General features: G+C 37.3%; 1 protein-coding gene across 4 annotated transcripts in view; it reads right to left on the reverse strand.

Moving 5' to 3' along the window:
• Positions 1-25,267, reverse strand: part of ADIPOR2 (adiponectin receptor 2) — a 125,707-nt gene that overhangs the window by 22,326 nt on the left and 78,114 nt on the right. For 3 of the 4 annotated variants that reach the window (XM_039236330.1, XM_039236326.1, XM_039236327.1), the window contains exon 2: positions 14,849-15,105. In XM_039236330.1, the coding sequence (XP_039092261.1) occupies positions 14,849-15,019 (171 nt within the window). In that variant the 5' untranslated portion in view covers positions 15,020-15,105. Of the gene's footprint in view, positions 1-14,848; positions 15,106-20,383; positions 20,407-25,267 lie in introns of those variants that run through there. The other variant, XM_039236329.1, reaches the window with a different exon arrangement.

A 25,267-nucleotide genomic window follows, 5' to 3' on the forward strand; every position in this document is an offset into this window, starting at 1 on the left:
AGGTTCAATCATTCATTCATTGTTTCCCTTATTAATTGAGCAAATACAATATTCCCAGACTATTTTAGGTGCTGAACAGACATTATGTTTAGGTTAGTGAAAATAGATAACAAAGCCAATCTTTTTTTTTTTTTTTTTAAGATGATTACAAAGTCTAATAAGAACAATATCCGATAGATTAACTATGTCCTGTCCTTTGGATTGGGCAGTCTTCCTTTGTAAGGTGAAATTTAAGCAAATCTTTTCTTTCTGACACAAATACAGGCCTCCAATGACGTGCTGTATCCAACGTTTGTAAGTACTTTCCATGTACCAGGCATTGTTCTCACTGCTTTACAGGTCCTATACTCACTACAACACTGAGAGACAAAGTACATATTATCAGATACTCCATTTACAGATAAGGACATACTCAGTTACTCTGGGCCTAGGTTTACTCTGCTGAAGTTCCATCTGTCTAGAGTCTACACATATGTATCATGAAAAGGAAAAGGCTATAATCGCTTGTTCTCAAATTTTAAGTGTGCCCCAGAACCGTGGGAGGGTGTGTGTGTGAAAAATTGATTCCTATTGAAGAGATTTTAATTTTAAAGTAAGTTAACCCCTGAATAGCCAAGGATGGGGCACTGACCTCCCATGTAGTCAAAAATCCATGCATAACTTCTGACTCCTCAAAAACTTAACTATGAATGGTCCACTATGGATCAGAAGCCTTAACAATAACATAAACAGTTGACTAACACGTATTTATATGTTATATACTGTATTCTTACAATGAAGCAGGGTAAAGAAAATGTTATTTAAAAAGAGAATATACATTTATATTACTGGTACTGCATATATCAAAAAAAATCTCTATATAAGTGGATCCACACAGTTTAAATCTATATTGGGATTTTTTTCTTTCTTTTCTTTTCTTTTTTTTTTTTTTTAAACATTTACTTACTTATTTTGAGGGAGGGAGAGTGCATGCACAGGGGAGGGGCAGAGCGAGAGGGAGAGAGAATCCCAAACAGGCTCCAAGCTATGAATGCAGTGCCTGGTGTGGGGATTGATCTCACAAAAGGGGAGATCATGACCTGAACCAAAAACATTAACAATCTTACGCTTAACCAATTGAGCCACTCAGGCGTCCCTAAAACTGTATTGTTTAAGGGTCAACTGTTTGATTTCCAGCAGAGTCCTTTCTTTAAAAAAAAATAAACAAACCAAAAAAAAAACACATTTTGCTTCCTAAGGAATCAAGCAGATTAACCTCTCTGTTCCCTCAAATAAAGGACTTCCCACACACAGGGAAATGAATGTAACTGTGCACACAGATAATTCATTTGATGCTAAGAGTCAATTCTACAATTACAATGGATCACTATCACCTATCAGTCTCTTTTTCCACAATTTTGACCATCGATGAAAACAGTATCCTTGAAAATGTATTAAAGGCAAGTAAGCACTCAAACTGCCAAATCATACTTTTAACAATAAACCAATGAATAGAAAAACTCTAGCCCCCGTGAAGAGAAGTATATGATCCTATAATAGGAGTCCCTGTGTATAACTCATATAAATTGAATGAAACCTCAGTTCCATCATCGGTAACAGATACTACTAATAGCTACTCTATAAGGCTACTCTAGGAATGAATGAGATGATATGTGCAAAAGAGCTCAGAAAGTTGTCTCATACATTGTATAGGCTCAATAAATATGAGCTATCATTCTTCTGATAAATAGTAAGAATGCACTCATTTTATGAAAGATTAAATAAGTATGTTAACTAATTTTCCCTGAACATCAAAATAGCATACCCCAATATTCTCTTTCTGTACATCTCTTTATGAAAAAGACTTGAGACAATTTAGACCTAGAACACTATATTGGCTACTGATAAACTCATTCACCTATATGTTATACGCCCACCACGGATCAAAAAGACTGGGCTAGAATCCGAGGATGGGGTGAGCAAAAGGCAAGATTCTTTCCACCATGGAACACTGTCTACAAGCAAAAATAGTTATTATACATCTATCTAATGATACAAATACATAATTACAAGTTACTGTATGTATTGTGATGAAATATAAAAGTTATGATTAAAGATAAGAATGAGAAAGATGAAACAGAATAAACTAGGGAATAGAGAATTTGTGAAAGGTTTCTCTAAGGAAGTGATACTTAACCTGAATACTAAAGAATAAGGAGCAGTTAGTCAGAGGTGTGGATCTACAAACACCCCAGGCAAAGAAAATAGCCATGTTTAAAGACTCTCCAAGCTGGAAAGAGCCTAGCCTGTTTAAGAACAGAAACAAGGCCAGTGTGGTTGAGGTTCACTGACCAAGGAGGAGAACACTGTGCAATAAACTTAGAGAGGTGAGATCATCAGAGTCCTGTAGATTATGGAAAAGAGTGGAGTTTTTGTCCTAAGTGCAATGGGAAGAAATGAATTTTTAAAAATGGAAATGGCTAATAAACTCTGCATTTTTAAGAGTTTTCTTAGAGAGGCTTTGGTGATTCAATCAGATGAGAGTGCAACTCTTGATTTCGGTTCAGGTCATAATCTCAGGGTCGTGGAATCGAGCCCCACATCAGGTTCTGCACTGGGCATGGAACCTGCTTAAGATTCATTCTCTCTCTCTCTCTCTCTCTCTCTCTCTCTCTCTCTCCCTCCCTCCCTCCTTCCCTCCCTCTGCCTCTCTCCCCTGCTCGCATTCTCTCAAACACATAAATAAAAGCATTCTCTTTAGCAACTGTGTGACGAATACACTGGACAAGAACAAACAAAATAGAAAGCCCTATTAGGAGATCTAGCCCAATATTCTAATATTCCAGATGGGAGATGACAGTAGCTTAAAGTAGTGACAGTATAGATAAAGAAATGGACTATAAAAAGTTGAACAGACACAACTTGAGTTTTGTAGTAGGTGTGAATTTGGTTTCTATTTCCAAAGTCTTCAAAGAGGTTAAGTAATTAAAATCTTCAGCCACAGATAAAAAGTCAACAGTCAACTGAGACCACAGTGAGATACCACTTCACACCCATGAGGATGGCTACTAAAAAAGTGTTGGCCAGGACATGGAAAAAATGGAACCCTCAAACATTGCTAGTAGGGATATAAAATGGTATGATTGCTATAGAAAATAGTCTGGCAGTTCCTCAAAATGTTAAACATAGTTAACACATGGTCCAGTGAAAAGTCATTCCTGTATCTATACCTAAGAGAAATTAAATCATATGTGCACACAAAAATTTGTACATGAATGTTCCTATCAATATTATTCAATAAAGTATAATATATCCAATGGAATATTACTCAATCATAAAAGGGAATGAAGTTCTAATATGTGATACAACATAAATGAACCTTGTAAACATTATTCTAAGTAAAAGAGCTGGTCATAAAACACCACATATTGTGTAATTCCATTATATAAAAAGTCCAGAATAGGAAAATCCACAGAGACAGAAAGTAGACTGGAAATTAGGTGCCTAGCGTTGGAGAGTGGGGATAGGGAAGGTTTCTTTTAGAGATGATAAAAATGTTCTAAATTAGATTGTTGTGATGGCTGCACAATTCTGTGAATATACTAAAACTTCTGAATTGTACACTTTAGGATGTAATTTTATATATGAATTATCTCAATATTTTTTAAAGAGTCAACTGTGAGTAAATGTGACATTTTCCTTTAACAGCAAATAAATTCAACTTGATTTCCCAAATATTCCTCAGAGAACATATATAGATTTGTCTTTTTGCAAATCATGTTTCTGAGAAGTTTTTAGTACATTTTAAATAAAACAGAACTATAACTTTAGGCACTAGTTTTTAAACAGAAGTGAGCATCTTAATCACTTGTGAAGCTTTTAAAAACTACATTTATCCAGGACCCAAAGATTCTGATTTAGTAGGTTAAAATTAAATCCTGACATTTGTGTTTATTCTCCTTGAAGAGCCATAGGCAATCTGATAAGCATTCCTAACAGATTCACTGATTTAAAGGAACCTGCTGATATACACTTGCACATAAAGACTTATCACTCTGTAACGGATAAAACTACCTATAACCCTTATTTTTATAAATTCAGAATTTCCCTTAACTTTTTATTTAAAAAAAAAGACTCTTGTTATCTTTTCTATTACATTTTTATCCTTATGCACAACTGGCATTTAATGTAGCTAGAGTCTCTAAGGGGAAACTGCCATGTTTTTTAAAAGCCTATGCAATCTCCTTAAGTTGTACATCTTAAAAAGAGACAACAAATACTCAAAGAAAATGATGTAAATTATCAGAAATGTGAAAGACTGCACCATGGTAACGTTAGGTTTATTTACTTTCAAAGCAAGCAAAAAATCCATTGAAAGGTTAGAATGTGGGGCACCTGGGTGGCTCAGTCGGTTGAGTATGTGACTTCAGCTCAGGTCATGATCTCACGGCTCCTGGGTTTGAGCCCTGCATCGGGCTGTGTACTGATAGCTCAGAGCCCGGAGCCTGCTTTGGATTCTGTGTCTCCCCCTCTCTCTGACTCTCCCAGGCTCGTGCTCTGTCTCCAAAAATAAATAAATGGTTAAAAAAATAATAATAAAAGTTAGAATGCATCTGAGAAAAAAAATTATCCTGGCCTAACAAAAAATGAGATGTGCGCAACAATTCTGTCAAAAAAACAAGTACCAATAGTTGAATCTAACCTCTGGGCTCAACATAAATACTCAGAGTTTGGAACTGAGAAACATGAAGTCAACCTGCTGCCAATTTTCATAAAGGCAGCTTTGCTCAGCCAAAAGTGCAGTCAGAAGACTTAATGAGCACATGCTCTCATATACATGTGACCTTAGACAAATTACTCTTAAACTTTTTAAATCTTACTTTTATCCACTTTTTAAAAGAGATCATATCTGTTCTTCCTATTTTAGAGGGCAATCTTGAGAAGCAAATTAGATGTTTGTGGCAGTGATACATACAAATTGAAGGCACTATAATAATTTAAAAGGATACTCTCTGCTAACAGTTTGTACACTTCCACTTCAAAACTGGAAATTTCAAGACATGAGTCGCTCCTTCAGAAACAAACAAAACAAATTAGTGTAAGGAAATCATGAAGTCCCTTGAAGATATTAAGTTAATATTTTGTCTTTAATTCAGCCTCAAAATTACATAGTTTTCTGTAACTCTATATAGCTTCCTTCTTTTCTAATTCCCATGACTATTCTATACTAATAACCTGGAAATTAGCAGCAAGGAACAGTGCCCTATATACAGCAATGAATGGCCAAGGGAGAACTAGGGCAGTAGAAAACTGTTCATTGCTTAAGTGATCCAGTAAGTTTTCTATCAAAACTACCTCCCAAGTACATAGTACCTACAGATGCACTGGCTTCTTCATAAACCATGTTCTTTTTTTTTTTTCCAACAAAGGGAAACACAAAGGATAAATTTTCATAAGGAACAAAAACACACAATTTCCTCATTAGTAAACTGAGGAAGGTAAACAAGATGGTTTCAGAAGAGTGTTTCCAATGAAGATCTGATTCTCCATGATTCCTCCCCCCATTTTTAAAAAGTTCTAGGGGCTCCTGGGTGGCTCAGTCAGTTGAGCGTCCGGCTTCAGCTCAGGTCATGATCTCACGGTTCGTGGGTTTGAGCCCGGTGTCGGGCTCTGTGCTGACTGCCAGCTCAGAGCCTGGAGCCTCTTTCAGATTCTGTGTCTCCCTCTCTCTCTGACTCTCCCCTATTTACGCTGTCTCTCTCTCTCTCTCTCTCTCAGAAATAAAACATTAAAAAAAAATTTTTAAGTTCTATTTATTTTTATGTAATCTCCACACTCAGCATGGGGTTAAAATTCATGACCTCAAGGACTGGGAGTCACACGCTCTTCCTACTGAGCCAACCAGGGCGTCCCTTGATTTCCCTTTTTAAACCTGCTCACTTTACCAATCCCAGTTTTTGCTCAGTTAAAATACCCAGTAATATCTTTGATTCCCTCTTTTCCTCACTGTCCACATCAAAACCATCAGGAGGTCCTGCTGACTTGACCTCCAAAATATACTCAGAATCCATCCACTTCCACTTCTGCTGCTACTACCACCCTGTTTCAAACTAACATGGAATACTGGAATATATTCTCACCTGGAAGGTTCTACAAGCTCCTGTCCTTCCATTCCGTCTTCTCACAATTCATTCTCCACACTTAGTGATCTTTTTAAAATCACCAGTCCCTTCTCCCTGTTTAAACACCCCAAAAGCTGCACTTTCTAGTGGACTTTATTAAAATAAAATCTAAGCTCTTTCTATACACCTACAGAATCCTGGTCCATCTCTTGTCTACTGACCTCATTTCACTCTTCCTTCTTGTTCCTCGCGCTCTAATTGTACTAGCCTTTCAGTTCTCGGGCGGGGGGGGAGGGGGCGGCGGGGATGGAAGGAGGAGATAGGAGGAAACAGCAGAAGCAGAGGGGGAAAGGGCTCTATCTTTGGACCTCTTTACTAGCTTGTTTCTTCTACCTGGAAATACTCTCCCCCAAGGCCTTTGCTGGTTCCTTATCATTCAGGCCTCATTTCAAACATGCCTGCCTTAACTATATCTAAAGCATTGCTAGGGGTGAGAGGAGTAGGTGGAGCACAAAGGATTTTTAGGGCACTGAAACTATTCTGTATAATAGCATAATGATGGATATCCATAATGATGGATATATGGATCCATATGGATATATAGATCATTATACATTTGTCCAAATCCATAGTATATACAATGTCAAGAGTAAACCTTGGGTAATTACAATGCTGTCAATATAGGCTCATCAACTGTAACAAAGGTAACACTCTGGTGGGGGATCGTGGAGGCTATGTGCATGTGCAGGCAGGGAGAATGCAGGAAATCTCTGTATTTTCCCCTCAATCTTTCTGTGAACCTAAAAACTACTCTAAAAAAATAAAATCCTAATAAAAAGTAATTCCTTTAAATCATCTCACCTCATTACCTTGACACACTTTTGTCCTTGTAACAATTATTACTGTTTGTAATTATCTTACTCATTTATGTGTTTCAGGGATTTATTGCCTGTCTTCCCTACCTCTGTACCTGTACCATGCAGGAAAAAATCATGGCTCTTACCCATCACCATATTCCTAGCACTTAGAAAGGCACCTGGTCCCGAGCACGCAAACAGGGCCACTATGTTCTACCCTGTAGGCGTACACAGCACAACTTTAGATGGATCATTTACATGGACTATGATTTGATGAAAATCTCTTGGAGATTTGCAAAAACAGACCTGGATCTGAAAAAAATATATTCCTACAATATTTCCATTAACAAAAAGTATAATATTTCCAGATATGCTATTGTGATGATGTGCTACTAAGGGAGTCAGAACATATGTTAGGTTTCTCAACCTTGGCACTTACTGACATACTTGGCTAGGTTATTCTTTGCTGTGGGGGCGGTCTGTGAATTGTAGGATGTTTAGTAGCATCCCTGGCTTCTACCCACAAGATGCTAATAGCACACATTTCCCAATATAAACACCAAAAATGACTCCAGATACTGCAAAATATTTCCTGAGAGTCACAATTGTTCCAAATTGTACACCACTAGTATAGTCAATTGGGCTTACACCATCTCAGTTTTCTCATCTATAACACACAGAGGTTCAACCTATCACAGAGGCTCAACATACCATAGTTCAACTGTACCACTAGTTTACATCATCTGAGGATCTGGATATTTACACTACTAAGTTTGTTTTTTTTTTTTTTTTTTAAACCCAATGCTCATTATTTGAATTTAGAGCAACAGAGAGGTATAGAAAAGCAAGCATCAAATCTAAAAGCTACAAGAATTTTTACAAATCCTCACATTATCCATATAATATACATATAGAAGATACATACAATGTTATTTTGCTCTTTTCCAGAGAAACTGATGCACTGAAAAGTTCTGCAAAGTCATAATCAGGAGTTAGATAAATAGAAGAACCTAGATCTTCCAATTGTCATTCCAACATTCTGTGGTACAAGAAAATTCTCTCCAGCATCTGGTGCAGCACTGAAAATTTATTTTTTGATGGACAAGTAATCTATATAAAGATACCCGAATAGGGAATGCCTTTTTCCTTTAGAAACTGTGGCAGATCATATATTAATGTTGTCAATTACTCACTTACTCCTTCCCCTCAGAGGAATATAACCCCATCCCACTGTCTTCGGACCCAGCTACATGACTGCTTTGGCCAACTGAACATAAGCAAATGTAACACACATCATATACTTTGAATGCAAACGTGATTTGACTTGTTCTCTGGGACTTTTGCAATCTGCCATAAGAACCTGTCCCAGCCAGCCTCCTTCAGCCTGGGTCCCAGAATGGATTCATGGAGCTGACCTGCAACAGACTGGCAACCTAGACTAGTAACATTTGACCTAGTGCCCTCATGTAAGTTTGTAAGTCACTGAACTTCTGGAGTATTTAGTTCCTGCAGCAAAAGCGGACTAACATAGGAATGTACTTTTTGGTACACTAACATCAAAATACTTACATAACTCTGAATTTCAGTGTATAGGACTTTATAAGCTGTTCCCTCTCCCTCCTTCTTTCTCTAAGCATACACACACACACACACACACACACACACACACACACTGTCTTATCTTTTTGCTTTTTTTTAACAATATTCAATATGCATATTATGATCACTTTCAGAGACGAAAATTATCAGAACATCTGTCTGCACTGAAGACAGTTGTTTTACAATTCTCAAGTCACATTTCAATAACACAATAACACAAAGAGGAGCACCTGAGTGGCTCAGCTCATTGAGAGGCCAACTTCAGCTCAGGTCGTGATCTCACAGTTCATGAGTTTGAACCCCACATCAAGCTCGCTGCTCTCAGCCTATCCGCACAGAGCCTGCTTTGGATCTTCTGCTCCCTCTCTCTCCCCCTCCCAGGCTTGTGCTCTCCCCAAAATAAATATTTAAAAAGTAAAAACATATCACAAAGATAAGCGCAGTATAACTTCCAAGTACACAGAATCCAGGAAAAGTGTCCACAAATTAAGAGAGTCAGAATGTAATAGGCCTGTGTCCTCCAATATAGTCTTAGTATTCCTTTTATAGTAAAAAAAACACCTAAAAAATAAATACTTATATCTACATGTTTGCCATTAGTAGACTGCAAAATGCACTCATTTATAAAAGGAATAAGCAAAAAATTAAAGGCTTTATGTAATTCTAATTGTATTATTATTTTGTATGGGAAACCAGAAAGTTTAAAGTAATTTCAGGACACAAGAAACACACTTGGAAAAAGGCTCACATGTCTTTTTACATGACAGAGAAAGGACTGCTTAGTACACATGTCACTGAATACTTACACCTGCTATTCACAGTTTGACCTACTCCAAGGTCTGGCTTCTGTTCCCACTCCTCCACCAATATAGCTTTTAAGTTTGCCAATGAACACCATGTTGCTGGAACCAATGGTCACCAGTCTATCCTTTTTGTCCATGATTTCTTTAGCAGCAGTAGAAACAAACTAATCACTGCTCCCTCCCCTCCTTCTTGAAACACTTTCTTAATTTTTGTGATATTACACTTTCCTGAGTTTCCTACCTTACAGGCTTGTTGTCTTTAGCTTCCTTCCTCTCCTTCCTTTCTCTCCTCGAAATGCCCTGTGAATGCTGATGTTCTTCAAGCTAGATCCTAGGACTCTTAAGTAACCTTAACCATTTCAACAGTTTTAAGTACCATCTACATTGCAGCTACTTCCTAAATAATTACTTCAAGCCCAGGCCACTCTTAGGAATGACACACTCCTATTCAATTATCTTCTAGACTCATTCAAGTAAGATGTCTCACATACATTTCATATTTTTTTACAAGTTTATTTTGAGAAAGAGCATGCAAGCAGAGGAGGGGCAGAGAGAGAGGGAGAAAGAGAATCCCAAGCAGTCTCTGCACCATCAGCACTGAGCCCAAAGCAGGCGAGATCATGACCTGAGCCGAAATCAAGAGTCGGACCTGAACTGAATGAGCCCCTGAATTTCATATTTAACAGCCAAAAGCAAACTTGATCCTCCCATTTAAACCTACTTCACCTCCAAACTTATCCTCTAGTTTTTCCCATCTCAAAATACAGATCTTACCCCAGCAATCCAATTATTCACATCATACCCCAGACTCATTCTTGTCATTTCCTTCTCTCCTCCCTTAACCCATCACATCCAATCTACCAGCAAATTGTCAACTCTATCCCCAAGGAATAGCTCAAATGTATCCACTTCTTGCCAACCAACCATCACCATCAACCCAGAATAAGCTACTCTCATGAATTTCTGTAGCAGCCTTCTGACTCATCTCCAAGTCTCTCTCCCTGCCAACAGCCCCCAAAATCTACTGTCTTCACATGAGAGCCAAAAAGTGATCTTTTCAGAATGTAAGTAAGATTCTGTCACTCCCTTGCTTAAAATTTTCCAAAAGCCTCCAATGTACTTTCTCCATATCATGGTCTACAAAAGTCCTTAACTACATTTCTTTCCCTCATCTCTTACTATCCTCCCCACTATCTACACTGACCACAATTCTTAAATATGCCAAGTTTTTTCAGATTCACAGACTTGTGCATACTACTCTATTATTCAAAATGCACTATACATACTTCCTCCTTTCCTCTTCCCCCACTTTCAGTCAGCCTTTACTAAACATTCAGTTACAGAATCACTTTTACAAACTGCCAGAGGTACTACTTATCACCATCAGTTCTTTAAATTAGTTATCGGTATATATCACAATAGTTCAATGTAAGGCACCTGGCTAGCTCAGTTGGTAGAGCACGTTAACTCTTGATCTTGGAGCTGTAAGGTGGAGTCCCACCCACATTGGGTGTACAGATTCTTAAACATAAAATCTTGAAGAAAAAAAAAAAAGAATAGTTCAATGTACACACTGAACTTGAGAATATTTCTTACTATCAAAAATTGATAAAATGTAGACTCCTATCACAACTGGAAATGAACACAGATATCAACTACTATCCTATCACATATGACAAAAAATAAATCCAAGGAAATTAAATAACTTGCGTATTTTACAAGGCTAAATGATAGGTCTTCTGACCCTGTGTTCAGTAAACTGGTCAACCCTCTTCCAATTCTAACTCTGTTTACATTTCCACTTTAAGATAACCTCAATCATTAAAAAAAAAAATCCTGAAATTCAAATGGAATGACAAATGGCCTCAAAAGTCAAAAGTCTTGAGAAAGAAAAAAGCTAGAAATACCCCACTTCCTTCAAAACATATTACAAAAGTACAGTAATCAAACTAGTATGGTACTGGCATAAAGACCTATATATAAACCAACAGAACAGAATCAAGAGCCTAGAAATAAACTCATGCATATATAGTCAAATGATCTTCAACAAGAACAGCAAAACCATATAATAGGAAAGAGACTATACAATCTCTTCAAGAAATAGTGCTGGAAAACAGGATACCTACATGCAAAAGAGTAAAACTGGACCCTTACCTTACATAATACACAAAAATCAATTCAAAATGACTTAACTCAAAAAAAACCTTAAATGTAAGTCCTGAAACTACAAATCTCCTTGAAGAAAATATAGAGAAATAGTTTCATTACATTGGTCTTGGCAATGATAATAACACAAATAATAATAAAAGCAAAATTAGCCAGGTGGGAAAATGTCACACTAAAAAGTTGCTGCACAGCAACAACAAAATCAACAGAATGAAAAGAAACCTATTGAATAGTAGGAGAAAAATATCTGCAAACCATGTATCTGATAAGGAGTTAACATCCAAAATATATGTAACTCTACAGGAGGGTGGGGGGCCCGAATCACTTTATACTGGCTTTAAAAAATGGGCAAAGGATGTGAACAGACATTTCTTCAAAGACACATACAGGTATATGAAAAGGACGCTCAGCATCACTAATTATCAAAGAAACACAACACAAAACTACAATGATGCTCCACATCACATCTGTTACAATAGCCTTTATCAAAAAAGAAAACAGAAGGTGTTGGGCGAGGATGTGGAGAAATTAGACACCTTGTGCACTAGTGACGGGAATGTAAAATAATACAGCTCTTATGGAAAACAGTATGAAAGTTCCTTAAAAAAAAAAAAAAACACTAAAAATAGAACTATCATATGACCCAGTAATCCTACTTCTGGGTATTTATGCAAAAGAACTGAAAACCATATTGGTGGCATTATTCACAACAGCCAAGATGTGAAACAAAACCTAAATGTCAATCAGTGAATGGATGGATAAAAGCAATGTGTTATATACTTACAACAGATATTATTTAGCCTTAAGAAGAAAGTCTCATCACATGCTACAACAGGCACAAACTTTAAAGATACTATCTTAACTGAAATAAGCCAATAATAGAAGGTGAGATACTGCATGATTTCACTTTCATGAGGAGTCTAAAGTGGTCAAACTCATAAAAGCAGAAAGCAGAATGGTGGTTGCCAAGGGCTAGAAGGGGCAGAGAAAATGGAGAGTTGCTATTCAATGGTACAGACTTTGAGTTATATAAGATGAAAAAGTTCTAGAGACCTAATGTGCATATAGTTAGCAATAATGTACTATACACTTAAAAACTGTGTTAAGAGGACAGACTTCATGTTGTCCTTACTATCATAAAAAGAAAAAAAAGAAAAGATAACCCCAGTCACTCACCCAAGCTTAGTAACATTGCTTAGGTCTTAGTAGCAAATGAGGAAAACAGCTGGCTCAGCTTGGATAGGGAAGTCTTAGTTACTAGTATAGATTACTGTAAAAAGGCAGCAAGAAAACAAGGTCTTAAGTGTGGATAGAAGTTCTTGACCCAGTTACCTGGCAAACTTTTTTGTTGTTGTTGTTAATGATAATAATGCTGGTTTAAAAGCCAAATTATATTATACATACTGTAGGCAAACAGGTGATTTTTTTTTAAACCTACTAATTTGTCTTGTGTATGTATGTATACATACACACACATGCATGCAAATAATCCTTCACTATAGCATAACCTAACCAAGAAGATAAAGTTGACTTATAAAGAAAATGTTTCCAAGAAGAGAAGAAATACCTAAATTTCCGATATTGTACCTATACTGCTACAATGCTCTGATGAAATTCTTATAAAAGACCTGAAAGGACAAGACAACCCTCTGGAGTTCAAACAAACACCATTATTACCACACAATCAATATATCTCTTAGGATGGTAAAGATGCAGTTCAGAGTAAAGGTTTTTAAAATGTTTTTAGCTACAACTCACATGTTGTATTCATGAATAATACAGATGTATTCTTCCTATCTGTACACGTATCCATATAAAACTAAACAATTTCATCAAATAACAGTTTAAATGTACATTACTACATACATGCACCTCTTTGTTCTATTTTGCTGTTTAATATTTTAAATATAGCTCACAGTGTCAAAGTTAATTTCACAAACTACTAAAGGACACAACCTAGTTTTAGAAACACTGTATTAGAGCTATAACACTGAACACATGCTACATGATTTCAAAGTTACAAAGCATACATATACATAATGACTATATTAAGGATTTTTTTAATAGTATACACATATTTTGTTTTTTTTTTTAAGGGTTATTCATTTTTGAGAGAGAGAGAGCATAAGCAAGGGAAGGACAAAGAGAAAGGGAGACAGAAGATTGGAAGCAGGTCTACACTGAGAACAGAGAGCCAAATGCAGGGCTCAAACTCACAAACTGTGAGATCATGATCCAAGCTGAAATCAGATACTCAACCAATTGAGCCAGCCAGGTGCCCCTATAATAAGGACTTTCTGATGCTATTCACAAATACTTATGCCTTTGCTCTCTAGGTAGAGGTGCTTAAATAATTTGAAAGCTGCTCTTTTCTTTGGGAAGTGAAAGGAAAGATTAAAACCTGCCTTCTGTTCCCAGAATTCTAATGACTCCCAACGTATGCACTAGAGGTAAACCATATTTAGAGAAGCAGTACCAGCAGGGAGTTGGAATTTCTCCAAAAATATAAATGTCATAACTAAAGTACAGCTGAGGGGCGCCTGGGTGGCTCAGTTGGTTAAACAACCAACTTCAGATCAGGTCATGATCTCACAGTTCGTAGGTTTGAGCCCCACGTTGGGTTCTGTGCTGACAACTCAGGGCCTGGAGCCGGTTTCTGATTCTGTGTCTCCCTCTCTCTCTCTGCCCCTTTCCTGCTTGCTGTCTCTCTCTCTCTCTCTCTCTCTCTCTCTCAAAAATAAATAAAAATTATTTTAAAAATTAAAAAAAAATAAAATACAGTTGAATTACAGAGACTAAATAATAACTACAAAAACCCATTTCCCATCTGAAACAAAATAAAGCAAATTAAGTATGATTTTAAGTGTCAGCAGAAAGGGATAATAAAATCAAATAATAACTAGCCAATTTAGGGGCGCCTGGGTGGCTTAGTCGGTTAAGCGTCCGACTTTCGCTTAGGTCATGATCTCGCGGTTTGTGGGTTCGAGCCCCGCGTCGGGCTCTGTGCTGACTGCCAGCTCAGAGCCTGGAGCCTGTTTCAGTCTGTCACTCCCTCTCTCTCTCTGACCCTCCCCTGCTCACGCTGTCTCTCTCTCTCCTAGAAATAAATAAAACATTAAAAAAAATTTAAAAAAAAATAACTAGTCAATTTAAAAATGGGACTTCAAATTATCTTGAATGAAAACAAAAGCAAATGTGCTCAAGATTCCTTTTCAAACTCCCATCCTCTATCCAGCAATGGTCCATACTTTTTTTTTTAACATCTTCCTTCCAACCACATTCCCATAAACTTTTACTTACCATCCTTCCCCCATTAACTTACTTTTTTATGACATGAAGAAAGAACAGATGCCTCTAAAATAGGTTCCAAATTTCCTTGGTGGTTGTCATTATCACCTCTCCTTGTACCATCAAGTTGGTGCCCTTTTCTGAGCCTTACATCTGGCTCTGGAGTCCTGCTGCGCCCCAATCGGTTTTCTGCTGTCTGGTTCATGGGACAATCAAGCCTTTCTTACAAAGAGGTGTTTCTTTCTGTCCCTTCTTCGTGGGAGGATGGACTTTCTTGATAGTGAGTTGACTCTAAGGAGAGGAAAGTTATGAATTAACATATTTTAAATAAACACATTAAATGAATGCTAGAGGAAGACACAGGTTATATTATTATACACTTAAACAAAGGAATACTAAGCAATCATTAAGAAAAATAAAACAATGGGGCCCCTGGCTGGCTCAGGCGGTTGGGCGTCCAACTTCAGCTCGGGTCATGATCTCACAGTTTGAGGGTTTGAGCCCCACATCAGGCTCTGTGCTGACAGCTCAGAGCCTGTTTTGGATTCTGTGTCTCCCTCTCTCTCTCTGCCTCTTCCCCCCCCCCCGCACCGCCCCCCATTCATTCTCTGTCTCTCTGTCTCAGAAATAAACATTTAAAAAAAAAAAGAAAAGAAAAATAAAACAATGTATATAATATCTAAGAAAGATTGCCAAAAACATTTTTTAAATGAAAAAAGCAGTACACAAGACAATGTGTATAATAGTTTCAGAAGTTATAAAAGTACTATTTGTATACGTACACAGAGTAATTATTAGAAAATATTCAAAATTGTGCTTGATACATAAGTACACAGAGAAGAACCTATGGCCTCAAGTGAGGAAAACTTTTCATTTTGTTCTGCCTGTATTTTGTTTTTTTACAATATGCCATTACTGTTTCAAATATACCATTTTACAATAAATCATTATGTTTTCAATGAAAAACATACCTAACTGCACAAAGAATATGTAAGCTGGGTCTTACATATCCAATCTCATTTAAACATCACAATGACCTGATAGGGTATATTTGTGATTCTACTTTTCAGGTAAGGAAACCAAAATTCACCATACTTTGTATGAAATAAACAGGACAAAGTCTGTGACTTTTATAGCACATATGATTGGTAATATTTTGCATAGAAATTGTTTAAATGTCTGACATTTCAATATCTGAGTTGTTTTGAATTCTAACTAGACTTCTCTGGAAGTTTCTAACAAGAAACTCAGGACCAGAGCATATATACTCCTTTTACATTCCTTGAGTTCCCAGAAAGTGCTATGCACATGAATGTTTAATGAATATTTGGTAAATAATATTTCAATGTTTTGATGTAAAAACACTTCCAGAAACCACTATCTCTAAACTAGACTGTAGTAAGTTTCCTAGGAATTCAGTTATTTCAAGTCCTTGGCCCTCTTAACTCACAGTGCAAAACTTAATTTAGACATGTAGTTATATATACTAATAAGGCCATTATCACAGCCAATCCAACTAGAAACACCAAAGCCAGGGAATGTGTCATGCTATAAATCCCCTGAGATTCAAAGTTCTTACTTGGGGAAAGAAGGAGTAGGGTAAAATGGGAGGGCCTGGATACCTTAAAAAGTCTTAGTCTTAGTAATAAGAATCAGTCCTAGAATTCAAATTCAACTAAAAATTAACAACTGTTTGTTTAACAAACCATGTGAGTTTGCTTCAGGATTTCTCTAAGGGCTTTCAAAGTTTCTGGAGCAAGAACAAACACAAACCTTTAAAGATCACCAAAACTTAGCATGTGTCTATCACATAAGGGCCTGAGCAAGCATATTAATAATATTGAGATTATAAACTATGCTATTCATGCCCAATTCTGAAAAAAGAAAACAATGTTAATGATTTACATTTATTTATGTACAGTTCATAAAACTATTTCACACCCACCATTTCATTTGCTTCAGGGAAGAGAAAGCTAACATTTATTGCAGATCAAAAATTCAACAAAGTTAAATTCCATACCAGAATTTATGTGGTATCTCACATAATCCTAATATATAGCCCCCTGAGGTATTTTATCTCCCATTTTATAGATGTGGACACTGAAACTTGGAGATTAGTTAATTTATTCAAGATCATTAGTCAAGACGAAAAGCTGGAATTTATACCCAGGTCTTTCTTGCCCTCACAATGCTCATGTTCTTTCTATACCCCAAAGATTAAGATGGCGGGGGGGGGGGTGATAAAAACTTGAACGCTAAAGTCATTTGACTTACATGGCAAGTAAACTACAGAATCAGAATCTTTATCCTCAAATTGTGGCAAATAAAAAAAAGTTTACTGCAAAGTATCCTTGAAATATGACCACACTAAACTTTTCATAAGTGGGAGCTATATATGGAGGAGTGTTGCTCATTTATGAGAATATAAATGGAATGTTCTATTAAGTTAGAATTGTTTGGTAATCCACAACTCAGAAAAAATAGCAAATAATAAGAAATAAGTTTTCCAGGGGAACCTGGGTGGCTCAGTAGGTTAAGCTCTTTGATTTCAGCTCAGATCATGATCTCGCGGTTTTTGAGTTTAAGCCCTGTGTCTGGCTCTGCAATGATGATACGGAGCCTGCTTGGGATTCTCTTCTGTCTCCCTTTCTCTCTGCCCGTCTCTTTGCTCACCCTCACTCTCTGGCAAAATAAATAAATAAACTTAAAAAAAAAAAAAGATAAAGAGTTTCCCCAAAGAATCTGTAAAGGATTTGTCTTAAAATAAAAAGAAAATCCATTTCCAGAAAGGCATGGGATCAGTATGCATTCTTACGAATGCAATATTGTTGTTTTCTAAATTTACACATAAAATAAAGGAAAAATAAACAAAATAAGGCACGGTAAAAATCTTCAATCAAAAAAATTTAATTCTGGGGCACCTGGGTGGCTCAGTTGGTTAAGCATCAACTTCGGCTCAGGTCATGATTTCACGATTCATAGTTCAAGCCCCGCATCAGGCTCTGTGCTGACTGCTCAGTACCTGGAGTCTGCTTCAGATTCTGTGTCTCCCTCTCTCTGCCCCTCCCCGCTCACACTCTGCGCCTCTCTCTCTCTCTCAAAAATAAATAAACGTTAAAAATTTTTTTATTCCTGGGCGGCTCAGTCGGTTAACAGTCCGACTTCGGCTCAGGTCATGATCTCATGGTTTGTGAGTTTGAGCCCCACATCAAGCTCTGTGCTGACAGCTCACAGCCAAATTCTGTGTCTTCCACTCTCTCTGCCCCTCCCCTACTTGTGCTCTGTCTCTGTCTCTCAAAAATAAATAAATGTAAAAAAAATTTTTTTAATTTATTTCTATTCACATTACATATACACAAAGGAAAAAGGACTGCTAAGATATTTTAGAGTTTCTTTTTTAATTTTTTTTAATGTTTTATTTATTTCTAGGAGAGAGAGAGAGAGAGAGAGAGAGAGAGAGAGAGAGAGACAGCGTGAGCAGGGGAGGGCCAGAGAGAGAAGGAGTCACAGACTCTGAAACAGACTCCAGGCTCTGAGCAGGCAGTCAGCACAGAGCCCGACGCGAGGCTCGAACCCATGAACCGCGAGATCATGACCTAAGTGAAAGTCGGACGCTTAACCGACTAAGCCACCCAGGCGCCCTGATATTTTAGAGTTTCAACAATAAAATTATTTAAGGAAAAAGCACTTATGTCAGCCCTTAGGTTCCTAAAGATTTAACAAAACATCATAATCCTAAAACACTCAAGAACTGTAATTTACTATACATTTTAGTTTATTTGCATTCTACCTAATGATAAAATGAATTGTTACTGGATTTAATGCTTTGAAACCAAAAGCACTGATAGTAGGAGTCTAAGGTAAAATAACAGGCAAGGTAAAGGTGTCCTTTAAAAACAAAAACAAAAGGCAAAGGTATCCTTTAACACCACCATTATTTAACTCTGTCCCAGAGGCTTAGACAATTAAATGAGAGGTGAAAATGAGGGTTATAAAACTATATATGATTTACAGGTTATATGCTTCAGCTAAAAAGCCAACAGAATCAAATAGGAGAAAAAATTATAATAAAAAAAGTTAGCAAAATGATTGGGTATAAAATTAATATATGGGTATCAACTAATAGTAACCAAAAGAAAGCAGGAATGGCTATACCGATATTAGAACAAACTTTACATCAAAAAAAAAAAAAAAAGATTTTGAGACAAAAATGACATTATATACTAATAAAGGGTTCAAAAAAGAAGATACAACAATTACAAACAGGCACTTAATAATAGATTATCAAAGTATATAAAGCAAAAGGTGATATAAAATTAAAAGGAAAAACAGACACTTCTACAATAATAGTTGAAGTCTTCAATACACAGCTCACAATAATAGAACAAGAAGAAGTAAGGCAATAGAGGACTTAACAAAATAAACCACTAGATCTAACAGACATATATAGAACCACTTTACTCAACAACACACATTCTTCTCAGGTGTATATGGGACATCTTCCAGGATAGACCGCATGTTAGGCTACAAATTAAATCTAATACATTAAAAACCTCACCACAATGGAATAAACTTACAAATCAATAACTTACAGAAAACTGGAAAACTGATAAAATTATACAAATTAAACAACATATTTTTAAGCAACCAGTGGATCAAAGATGAAATCACAAAAGAAATTATTTAATACTTAGAGATAAATGAAATTGGCAACATATCAAAATTTATAAGAAAGTGCAAATGGTGGTAAGGGGGAAATTTATAGCTATAAATGATTTAAAAAGCAGAGTGCTTGAGTTGGTTAAGCATCTAACTTCAGCTCAGGACGTGAAATCACAGTGTGAATTCAAGCCCTAAATTGGGCTCTCTGCTGTCAAGCACAGAGCCTGCTTCAGATCCTCTCTCTCTCTCTGCCCCTCCCCTGCTCACATGCTCTTGTGCTTTCTCTCTCAAAAGTAATCATTAAAAAAACAAACAAACAAACAAACAAACAGAAAGCAAGATAGGGGTACCAGGGTGTCTCAGTTGTTGCGCAACTGGCTCTTGATTTTCGTTCAGGTCACAATCTCGAGGTTCATGGGATCCTTGCACTGGGCTCTGCACAGAACCTTAGGATTCTCTCTCTCCCTCTCTCCCTTCGCCTCCACTTGCTGGTGCTCACATGCACTCTCTCGCTCTCAAAATAAACTTTAAGGAAAAAAAAGGCAAGGCAAATCTCAAGCCAACAGTCTAACTTACAACTTAAAAGACCTAGAAAAAAAGAACTAATCCTAAAGCTGGAAGGAGGGAAATTAATAAGAATTAGAACAGGAAAAAAGGAAAACCAAAAAAGAAGAATCAATGAAATAAAAAAATGGTTCTCCAAATAGATCAACAAAATTGACAAACTTTTAGCTAGGTGTATTAAGAAAAAGTAAAGACTCAACTTACTAACATCAGAAAGGAACATGGGAATGTTACTACCAATTCTACAGAAATAAAAAGGATTATAAGAGAGCGCCATGAACAACTATACACCAAAAAGATATAACTAGATAAAATGGACAAACTCTTAAAAAACAAAACCTACCGGGGTACCTGAGAGGCTCAGTCAGTTAAGCTTCCAACTTCAGCTTAGGTCAGGATTTCAGTTAGTGAGTTGGAGCCCCACAGTGGGTTCTGTGATGACAGCTCAGAATCTGGAACCTGCTCTGGATTCTGTCTCCCTCTCTCTCTGTCCCTCCCCTGCTCACGCTCTGTCTCTCTCTTGCAAGAATAAAGCATTAAAAATAAATAAATAAATTTAAAAAAACAAAACTTACCAAGACTAAAATCTTGGGAAAAAAATAGAAAATCTGACCTTTTAGACTTATTACAGACTTATGTACAGAAATTGAAATTGTAATAAAAAATCTCCCAACAAAGAAAAGCCCCAGACCTAATGGCTTCATTCTTGAATTCTATGAACATTTAAAGAATAATACCAATTCTCAAACTTTTCCAAAACACTGAACACTTCCTAACTCATTCTGTGAGGCCAGCATAACCTTGATTACAAAGCGAGACATAAACATCACAAGAAAACTACAGACCAATCACCCTTGTGACACTGATGCAAAAATCCTCAACAAAATATTAGCAAAAATTCAGCAGCATATTAAAGATTATCCACGATGACAACTGGACTTATTCCTGAAATGGCAAGGCTAGTTCAAACCAGAAAAATCCATTAATGTAATACACCACATCAATAAAATGAAGGAAAAACACATAAGCATCACAACTGATGCAGGAAATGCATATGACAAAATTCAACACCTTTTCATGATAAAAAACATTCAGTAAAACAGGAATAGAAGGAAATCTTCACAAAAGTCATATATGAAAAAACCACAGCAAATGACATACTCAATAGTGAAAGACTTAAAACTTTTCCTCTAAGATCAGAATTTTGTACTTTGTGTATCTATCCCAACATAAACTTAATAATTCTAAAAATTAAGAAAAAATGAAAATAGTCCCAAGCACTAAATAAAGTGTTTTTACTACCACAATCATTAAATATAAGCACCTATAAAATTTTCCAAGTATTCAGGGGTTCCTGGGTAGCTCAGTCAAGGTTAGATATCTGACTTCAGCTCAGATCATGATCTCATGGTTCATGGGATTGGGTCGCGCATCAGGCTCTGTGCTAACAGCTCAGAGCCTGAAGCCTGCTTTGGATCTGTGTCTCCCTCTCTCTCTGCCCCTCCTCTGCTCATGCTCTGTCTCTCTCTCTCTCTCTCTAAAATAAACAAACATTAAAAAAATTAAAATTTTCCAAGTATTCAGAACATGAAAAGAAAATTAAGCATTTCTTTCTGCATTATTTTTCTTTTTTAGAGAGAGAAGCGCATGCACACAAGCAGGGGAGAGGGGCAGGAGAGAGAGAGAATCTCAAGCAGGCTCAACACACAGTGTAAAACCTGAAATGGGGCTCAATCCCATGACCCTGGATCACAACCTGAGCCAAAGTCAAGAGTCTGACACTCAACTGAGCCACCCGGGCCCTCCTCCTTTCCACATTTTATATAAACTGTGCTATCTGAGTCTGAAACAATTAAAAGACTGCTCATGAAATGACAACTCCAGAGGTCAAATTTTTAATGTAATAAAGAAAAGTTAAATTATTATATATATATATAACTCTTGTACATAGCATAGCCTATTCATCACATATAGCTCTCTTAAGCCAGACCTTTATATAGATAGAAATCACCAAAAATGATCAATTTTTAGTTTTAACAATTCAAAATAATACCTATCAGTAACAGTATGTGGATATCTGAGTTTCATGTTTCATAGAATTTGAGCTATTGTCTGCCAATGCCACTTGACCAATTTTGGGCTGTCATAAAATCTATTTCCACAAGCAGCATTTTTCTAATGATTCTCAAAGAGCTGTACTTTGTAAATGCCTTTACAAAATGGGCGGCACAGCACAGAGTGGAGGGATGGCCCTCGGTGGAGAGACAAAAGGAAGGGAAAGAGAGGCTATGGAAGTGTAGGACTTTATTTGGACAAGACAAAAACCACAGACCAGAGAAGGAAAAAACAGGAAGAACCAATTTCTACCTCATTCTAGTGTGGCAGGGCTTTCTCTGGACAGGGGCCACCCTGTGCACATGTCTGGGGAGGAGGGCAGTCAGCCCCAGGCTCAGGAGCCAGCTCAGAGGTGCAGTCAGAGACCACAATCCTCTCCTTTGAGTGCTGTGGGAAAAAAGGCAAATAGCCATTCCAAGGACAAAAGACTCTGCAGGTTCCTGCCAGCCAGAGGCCCTTTATCAGCTGGGCAGAGTGGTGCTACCCCGGAATCCGGGTGCAGAGCAGGATCCTTTAAGACATCCAACAAACCAGCCCTGCTCATGCCCGCCCAGCACTGTGAGGAGCCAGAGGCCCTTGGTTGGCTGGCAGGGTGGAGCAGCACTTCCCCGGAACTGCAGCATGTGGAATGGGATCCTTTAAGACATTGGGGTTTGAATCCCAGCTGACTGCCTGGGAGGTGCGGGAGTCTGTGGAGACTGTGGAGCACGCTTGCCCTGCAAAGTGAGGATGACCTGAACAGACTAGTTTGGGATACCTGGTCCAGGGGGAGACTGGGGTGTCGCCATTTTTCTCCCCATCACCAACAAGGTGGGGCTTCAGGGAATGGACAAGGGGCCCACAGTGGAGGTGGGACCACCTACACCAAACCACACCCCTCCAGACCTGGTAACTGCATATCTAACTGAGCAAGTTTGACGCTGACAAGACCAAAAAGACTCTCCTCGAGACCAGCACAGCCACTGGTTCCAAGGCACCATCAGATATCAGTCCAGTGTTTTTGCATGTTCTGATTTGATTCTTGGTCAATTCTTACTTTATATTTATGTGTGTGTTCTTTCTTTCTTCCTTTCTTTTTCTTTATTTTCTTTCCTTTCTTTCTTCTTTTTTCCTTCCTTTTTTTTTTTTTTTAAATTTTTCCAGGGTTACTTCCACAAACAAATCAAAGCTCAACAGGTAGAAGGCCCAAACCACCACATGTAGGAAGATAAAGCAACCAGAGTCACAACAAAAGACAACATGCAACACACTCCAAAAACACCTCCTGAAGGGCCAGGCCCTGGACAGTGTATGACCCAATTTTAATATAATAGTGCTCACAGGTGCAGGACACATAATAAGCTATTAAAATACATAAGGGACAGAAAACTATCCAAAATGATGAAACGGAAGAATTCTCCTCAAAAGAAATTCCAGGAAGAAATGACAGCTAGAGAATTTAAGATAATAGTCATAAGATTAATAGCTGGGCTTGAAAAAAAGCAAGACAGCAGAGAATCTATTGCTGTAGAGATCAAGGAACTAAGGAATAGTCACAAGGAATTAAGAAATGTTGGAAATGAGGTGCAAAATAAGCTAGATGCAGTGATATCAAGTATGGAGGAAGCAGAGAGTGAAATAGAAGCTAAAATTATGGAAAATGATAAAGCCAAGAAAAAGAGAGATAAGAAAATACTAGACCACAAGGGGAGAATTAGAGAACTAAGTGATTCAATGAAATGTAATAATATCCATATCATAGGAATTCCAGAAGAAGAGAGAGAGGGATAGAAGGTTTACTTGAACAAATTATAGCTGAGAACTTCCCTAATTTGAAAAAGGAGGCAGACATCCACATCCAGGAGGTACAGAGAACTCCCTTCAGATTTAACAAGAACAGGTCTCCTCTAAGGCATTTCATAGTGAAACCAGCAAAATACAAAGACAAAGAGAGAATTCTGAAAACAGCCAGAGACAAAAGGGTCTTAACCTACAAGGGTAGACACATAAGGGTAATAGCAGACCTGTCCACTGAAACTTGGCAGGCCAGAAGGGAGTGGCAGGAAATATTCAATGTGATGAACAGGAAAACTATGCAGCCAAGAATCCTTTATCCAGCAAAGCTGTCACTCAGAATAGACGGGAGAGATAAAGGCTTTCCCAGACAAAAACTGAAGGATTTCATGACAACTAAACCAACCCTACGGGGGACTCTATGAGTGGAGTGCTGCAAAGACCAGAAAGGATCAGAGACATCACCAAAAGCATGAAACCTACAGATAACACAATGACACTAAATCCTTAACTTTCAATAACTCTGAATGTAAATGAACTAAATACTCCAATCAAAAGATATACGGTATCAGAATGGTTAAAAAAAACAAAACAAAAACAAGATCCATCTATATGCTGTCTATGAGAGACTCATTTTAGACTTGAGGACAGCTTCAGATTGAAAGTGAGGGGATGGAGAATCATCTATCATGCTACCAGAAGTCAAAAGAAAGCTGGAATTGCCATATATTATCAGACAAAAAAGATTTTAAACCAAAGGCTATACCAAGAGATGAAGAAGGGCATTATATCATAATTATGGGGTCTATCCATCAAGATGAGCTAACAATTATAGACATTTACACCCCCAACTTGAAGGGGGTATAAATCAATTAATATACAACAATTAATCATAAACATAAGCAACCAACACCACAGAAATACAATTTAGTAGAGAATACTATGAAAAATTACATGACAACAAACTGGACAACCAGGAAGAAATGCACAAATTCCTAGACACTCAACACACTACCAAAACTCAAACAGAAATAGAAAGTTTGAACAGACCCATAACCAGCGAAGAAATTGAATCAGTTATCAAAAATCTCCCAACAAATAAAAGTCCTGGGATGGCTTCCCAGGGGAATTCTACCAGACATTTAAATCAGAGTTAATATCTATCTTCTCAAGCTGTTCCAAAACATAGAAATGGATGAGGACTGAAAGGGGTGGGGGGAGGGGAAGGGGGATGATGGTCATGGAGAAGGGCACTTGTGGGGATGAGCGCTGGGTGTTATATGGAAACCAACTTGACAATAAACTATTTAAAAAAAAAAATAGAAAATGAAGGAACGCT

The sequence above is a fragment of the Hyaena hyaena genome, unplaced genomic scaffold (genome assembly GCF_003009895.1).
Source record: "Hyaena hyaena isolate Hyena2069 unplaced genomic scaffold, ASM300989v1 scaffold_108, whole genome shotgun sequence".
Taxonomy (NCBI): domain Eukaryota; kingdom Metazoa; phylum Chordata; class Mammalia; order Carnivora; family Hyaenidae; genus Hyaena; species Hyaena hyaena.